This window comes from Emydura macquarii, unplaced genomic scaffold (assembly GCF_026122565.2).
Source record: "Emydura macquarii macquarii isolate MOO-44397 ecotype Brisbane River unplaced genomic scaffold, CSIRO-AGI_Emac_v2 contig_1483, whole genome shotgun sequence".
NCBI classification, from domain to species: Eukaryota; Metazoa; Chordata; order Testudines; family Chelidae; genus Emydura; species Emydura macquarii.
The window spans coordinates 2,408,706-2,415,426 of NW_027131620.1; the positions used below are offsets into that span (position 1 = coordinate 2,408,706).

At 58.3% G+C, this 6,721-nt stretch overlaps 1 protein-coding gene across 1 annotated transcript; it reads right to left on the reverse strand.

Moving 5' to 3' along the window:
* Positions 1-1,673: 1,673 nt before the first annotated feature.
* SLC52A3 (solute carrier family 52 member 3) lies at positions 1,674-3,919 on the reverse strand. The gene is made up of 3 exons (XM_067554582.1): positions 2,865-3,919; positions 2,073-2,196; positions 1,674-1,886 (listed from the first exon to the last, which is right to left on the reverse strand). Exons 1-3 carry the CDS (start codon positions 3,917-3,919, stop codon positions 1,674-1,676), a joined length of 1,392 nt encoding a protein of 463 aa, XP_067410683.1.
* Positions 3,920-6,721: the final 2,802 nt, after the last annotated feature.

Sequence of the window (6,721 nt, forward strand, 5' to 3'; positions counted from 1 at the left end):
GGGATGTAACTGGTTTCCTGAATCATATGAGCGGGTGCTAACATCTACCTAAAACAATGAACTACAGACTCCAGCTCATTTTAAACGATCATCCTTATAATCTGCCGTTCTTTATAAAACGTTTCACCTAATGTTTGTTTTAACGGACTGTCAAGCACAGACTTCAACACATTTCAGAACATGGCACTACCAGCCAATTTAGCTCAGCCCGTTCTGGTTATTCAGGTAAAACCGAGTCGTGTCTTGTGACTCGGACAGTGAACTGACGAAGAAACAAAGGTGCCAAATGGAATTTCAAATGATGAAATTGTTTCTTCAATAGTGGAAAGCAAATCGTATGATGTACGATAACTGAAACAAGTTCTAGACGCCTAAAAAACCCTCGTTACCTTAAAACAAAATTGAGCTGCTCTGCATGTATGTAGAACTGTAGACCAAACGTCAGCTGTTTGTTTTTCCTCTTTTTGGGGGGGTGGAGGAGAGGGGAAGAGGGGGTGTTGTTTATCTGAGCTACGTAGTCTAAGATAGGGTTCCTTTCTCATTAGATTTCCAGCACTGGCTATTTATATCACGTTATCCTTGCAGTATTTCCAACTTCCCTGGTTCTGGTGAAAACAATGAGGTACAGAATCATTTGTACAAAACATTCAGAAACTTTGCAGGATAAGGTCAGAATTCAAAATGACATTGACAAATTGGAGAATTGGGCTGAAATCAACATAAAGAAATTCTATAAAGGCAGGTGCCAAGTAGTGCACGTAGGAAGGAAAAATCAAGTGTACAGCCCGGGGAATATCTGCCTAGGTGGCGGTACTGCTGGAAAGGAGCTGGGGTTAAAGGCGATCACCAGTTGAACGAGTCAGCAATGTGAGGCAGTTGTGAAAATGGCTAACACTGTTCTGGGGTGTGCTAGCAGGAGTGCCACATGTAAGACATGGGGGGTAATTGTCCCCCATTGCTCGGCACTGGTGAGGCCTCACCTGGAGAAGTGTGTCCAGTTCTGGGCGCTGCACTTTAAGAAAGATGTGGTCAGACTGGAGAGAGTCCAGAGGAGAGCCACAAAACTGACACAAGGTTTAGCAAACCTGGCCTACGAGGAAAGGTTAAAAAACGGGGCCTGTTTAGTCTTGGGAAAAGCAGACGGAGTGAGGGACCGGATACGTCGTCAGATCTGGCAAGGGCTGTTGTAAAGAGGACAGTGATCGCTTGTTTTCCATGTCCCCTGAAGGCAGGACAAGAAGTAATGGGCTCACTCTGCAGCCAGGTTAGACAGCAGGAAAACGTTCTCACCAGGAGGGTAGTTAAATTCTGCGACGGGCTGCCCAGGGAGGCTGTGGAATCCCCTGTCGCTGGAGTTTTGAAGACGGGGCTGGACAGACACCTGTCAGGGATGGACTAGGTTTACTGGGTGCTGTCTCAGCCCCAGGGGCCGGTCTAGATGACTCTCGAGATCCCCTTCGGCCCTGTGTTTCCACGACTCACTGAGCTCCAGCAGGAACGTGACATGCACCCAGGGCACGCCACAGGGAGCAGAATCAATGGGAGCAAACAAATGTCAGGCTTGAGAGCAGCTGGGACGAGAGAGTCGCCTGCCTGCCCAAAAGCACACAGACCGAGCTCCAGCGGACAGCCTGGAGTGATGCGATGTGGGGAATGCTCCAGGCGGATCCGGTTCACACGGGGCACCGCAGGCTGCAATAGTCAGCAGATTGGAAGAAGCTGTAGACGTTCACCAGGGGGAACATGATGAGGGCCCCCGCCAGGGACCCCAGCTGCTCTACCGCACCGTACCACACAAGGGCGCCGTGGCTCTGGCTCCGCAGGATCACGCCGATCATCACCTTCACGTAACTGAGGCTCCCAATGAAGAGCACCCACGAAAGGACCTGTCAGGACAGACAGAGAATCCGCTGGGAGCAGTGGGGTGGGGGCCGGGAGCGGGGAGGAGGGGAAGGCACCGGTGCGGGATCCCGGAGCCAGAGCAGAAGGGAGGGCAGCAAAGACCCCGCAGAGACTAAGGAAAGACCCAAGAGCCTGGGGGTCGGGGGAAGGTTTCCGGGCCAGCTACTTACGATGACGGCGTGCCCCCAGCCTGAGTGCTGCAGGAGGGGGCAGGGGCTCATGACAGCCATGGCCATGTTATAGGCTCCAAATCCGGTCCCGGCCATGGAGAGCGCCCCCAGCAGGGCTAGAGACCTGTGTGAGACACAGAGAGTGACTCCCAGCCAGGCATCCACACACCTCCCCTGGGCTCAGCCCTCTCTGCCCCCTGCGAAGGCGGCTGGAGTCCCAGCCCATAGAACTTCGGGGCCCAGAAACGGATGCGCCTGGGAGGCTGAGAATTGGCTGCGTCTGCCTGGCCAGCACCTGCAGCTGCGAGGACCTGCAGGCAGGAGAGCGAAGAGTTAAGGGAACAAACAAACTCCCCTGGTATTTCTAGTGGGGGGTCTCTCCTGGAGCAGTAAATACCTCGGCTGGTTTGCTGACGGGGCAGTGACCTGCAGGTCACACAGGTACCAGGGTCAGCTGCCCTTTGTGTCTGCGTGTCCCCCCACACCCCCCCAGGGGGTTAGCATGAGCAGTGCTCAGAACTGCAGGGCTGGGGGACTGTCTGTGTACTATCTCCCGGCTACCGTCCGGGCCAATGCTCCTTACGACTGGCGTCAGCGCCGGGGCTGGCGAGCGGTTCTCTAAGTGGCCCTGGCTCCCGGCGGGTGGATTCAGTGTCCGTGAGGGCCTGCCGAGCAGTCTGGGTGGGCGAAGAGGCCCAGGTGCAAAATGCGGGTGCGGGTGTTGCCCAGCCCATCTCATTGTGGGCGCTGTATCTCAGGGCTACGTGAGGCGGGCGCCACGGGTGTACGTACCTGCTGGGCAGAAACATGGCGACGGTGCAGGCGAGCGGGTTGGCCATGGAGCTCAGGGTTGCGGCCAGGTGGTAGGCCATGTTGCCATAGGGCAAGCAGGAGTAGGCTTGCACGGATGGCAGGATCCCGTTGGTTAGCGAGTTCACCCAGGCCACGAGGAGGTAGATGAAGGCAAACTTGGCCAGCGAGTAGCTAACCTTCTCCGGGTCTGGCTGATCGGCTCCCTTCTTGGAGCTAGCTGGCTTCCCACCCCTGGGGGAGTCTACGGCAGAGCAGCCGCCTCTCCCAGCCAGCCTGGGGCCGTCCCCTGGGATTTCCCTAAACGAGTGGAGGGTGATGTCGCTAGGACACAAGTTTTGTCTGGACAGCTCCCACGCCGTGGGCAGCCTGGTGAGGAAGAAGAAGGCTACTAAGCAGGCGCCCATCATGGTGGCCAAGAGGAGGAAGAAGACCAGGGTGGAGAAGTTGGCCGGGAGGTACTGAGTCTCCATTTGGACCTGGCTGCCCTCGGCGGTGTGGTTGCCCCCGGTGACGTTGGCGCCCCGGGTGGCGTTGACGCATCTGGCGATGCCGGCGCCCTGGGCCAAGGCCACCAGGGCCGGGATGAAGCCGCTGAGCCCTTCGCCCATGAAGAAAGTGGTGACGTACCGCGGCTGCAGCCGCGCCATGAAGGGCAGGAAGGTGACCGAGGAGGTGCAGTCCACCAGCGCCAGGCAGAAGGCCAGGCCGAAGAAGGCTGTGCTGTGGGGCGCCCCGGCGATGGGGGAGGTGACGCGCCAGAGGAAAGCCAGGAGCAGGCAGGCCAGGACCCCCACAGCCACCACGGTGTAGATGACGGCCACTTCGCTCAGCAGGCCGGGCTTGAGCCGGTGCAGCAGGGCGACCAGGAGGGGCCCCACATTGGCCAGCTGGATGATGATGGTGATGTAGGAGGGCAGGTACCACTGCTCCGGCAGCTCGGTCACCAGCAGGGGCAGCTCCACCCACAGCCCGTTGACGGCCGCCCAGGAGCCCGTCCCGAAGGCGCACGCCAGCAGGTGGGTGAGCAGCGCCATCGCTCAGCTGGCCTGCCCCTGGGGAGGAGAGGGGGGCAGGGGAGGCTTAGCTACTTCCTCGGGGCCAGCTCACTCCAGCCCCGGGGCCTTTCCCGGCCCGGGCAGCCCTGCTCCCCCCACCCCGCTCGCTGGGACTGCACTGAGAGCGCCTCGGGAAAACGGCAAGTGTTCAAGGTGGCACGTGCCGTCCCACTGGCCCAAGCGCTCCCGCACCAGCCTGGGCAGTCCCCGGGCGCGGGAGGGCCGCCCCAGCTGCCCGAGACACGCCGCAGCGTCCTGCCAGGGCTGGGGGCTCTCTGGCCGCAGAGCCCGGTGGGCAGTTCTCCCGTCACTGCCTCCGGCAGGCTTCGCCCAGGACGGTTGGAGCCAAGAGATGGGGTGCGAGGCAGGCCAGGCCGGGCAGTGCCTGCCTTCCTACCCTCCTGCTCCGGGCAGCTCTGAGACAAAGAGGAGAGGTGCGCTCCCTTACCTTGCACCTGGGAGAACGGCAGAGGGCCCCCAGTGATCCTGACTCAGGTCCTGGCAGGTTCCCTTCCGTGGGGGTGCACCTACCTCTCTGCAGCGCAGGTCAGAGAGGCACAAGGGGCCCGGCCCTGTGCCTGCCCCAGGAGGAGTTAAGTCGGGACTATGGCAGGTGAATTCACACGCCTGACGCGCTGCCAGCAGCTCCACCCTGAAACCAGAGCCTGCCTATCCCAGAAGAAAGAGCTGAGTCAGCCGCTCTCCTGAACTCCTCCTCCCCAGCCGAACCCCCAGCTGCCTGCAGGAGCAGAGCCGCTGAGCCGGCCCCTAGAGATGTGAGGGTCCTGGGTTGCTGGTTCAGGCGTGCAGCCCCAGAACCCCAACCCCCTACCGGCAGTCGTGGGGACCCCGCGTTGCCAGATGTTGCTGACAGCTCCTGCCCCAGTGCCACTGAGTACAAGGGGCCTCATGCTGGCTGGGGGCTCTCTGGGGTCAGTGACCTGGGGTGAGGACTGCTCCCCCCGGCTGGGACATGTAGGACTTTCCCATCTTTCACAGGAGTCTTGCATGGCCGATTCCCCTAATTCCCTTCCCCTGTAGTCTGCGTGGCCTGGGAGACTGGGGTAGTTGCAGGGAGACAAGTATGCAGGGTGCATGTTGGACCTTTCACATGTGGACCCCAAATGAGCAGCTCCCCAGAGCCAGGCCTGCCGGGAACTAGCCTTCATGGGCAGGAGTCCCGGGGGACCCTCAAAAGACATGAAGGATCAGTGTGGACATACGCCAAACCTCTGAGCAGAAAGGTGACCTCACTCCTGGCACTTCCTGGTTCGTCTGGGTGAGCAGCGCCTGGAGAACAGCCTGGGTGGTGGGGTTTTGGGGCTTCTGTTTCCAGCAGGCACAAGGAAGTGCAGAGGCCTGGGCCGGAAATGGCTAATCACAGGTATAGCTGGAGACCAGGGCAGACGTTCTGGGCAATTATCACGTAATAAAACTTGTGTTTCCCTTGCACTTTCCATCTGAGAATCTCAACGTTCGTTAGACCCAGCAATTAATGAACCCTCCCTACACCCTCTGTAAGGAGGGGGGGCATTTTCCCCATGCCACAGATGGGGAAACTGAGGCACAGAGCTGTCATGAGACTTGCCCATGATCACACAGGAAGGCAGTGGCAGAGCAGAGAATAGATTCCTAGTCTTGTGCCTTAATCACTAGACAACGCTCCCTCCCTCCCTCTCTTTTTTTTTTTTGTTTTTTTTTGTTTTTGCATCGGGTCACCCGTGCTTGATGCAGATCCTGTTTAAACTCACTTGCTCTCGCTGTCTCACACCCAGCGACGGGAATTAACGCCGTTGCTCAGCGTAGCCTCGCGACAGCACGTTTGTTACTTTGATTGTGTTGCAACTTCTAAAGAGCCCTTTGCCCTTCGGTGAATTCCCCTGCGTTCCCTCCTGTGCGGGCGGGCGCCTGGAGTGAGGCCCTGCCATGGTGTTGTGGGGCCGTGTCACAGCTAAGCAAAAAGACAGACCAGAGCAAGAACGGATGGACCCTTTGGTACGCAATTTGGGCATATTGCACACCACAGAGCCAGCTGCACTGCCTGTCACTCTGGTAACACACTGGGCAAGTCTCCTTGGGCCAAGGAACCACCTGGCTGTTGTAGGGCTCCCTCTATTTAGGGGGGGGAGGAGGGAGGGTTGTGAGAAAGATGGGCAGGGATTAGGTTAAGATTTAAATTCTCATGTTACTGCCCCATGATGATACAGCGCCCCCGGCAGGATCTGCGAGCATCCAGTGGGAGAGGCGGAGGATTATCTGAAGGGCTCCGATAAAGACTCTGGCCTGGTTAAAATGGAGATCAGGAGAGGTCTCAGAGCTATAGCAACAGCCTCCTTTAATCTTGTTTCAACATCATCCTCGTGCCCTGGGGTAGTCTCCTGTAGGGAGGGTTCCCTGTCTGGGAACGTTCCACGCTGCATGTTGTGGCCACTCAGACTATCCTGGCGACAGTGGGAAATAAAACGCCACTCCTTCTGCAAAGGGGAATCTGTGCCAGCAGTACAGGGGCCAGGACACACGGTGGAACAGGTCTGATTCCAGCCAGCGAGGGCGGGGGTGCATACACACAGTGCCAAATTCGTCCCACCGGGTAGGAGGCGTTGATCCAGCGTGGGATCTTGCGTTTGCTGTTGCAAATAGCATTCAGAGGCGCCAGCCCGTGGAAGCTGGGACGGTCTCGGAAGACGGCTGTCGTGTAAGCAAATGACCTCAGATGTTTGACGGTCAGGCCTGGGGTTCGATTGTCATGAGACTCTGGATGTTGCCACAAAATTGTGACCC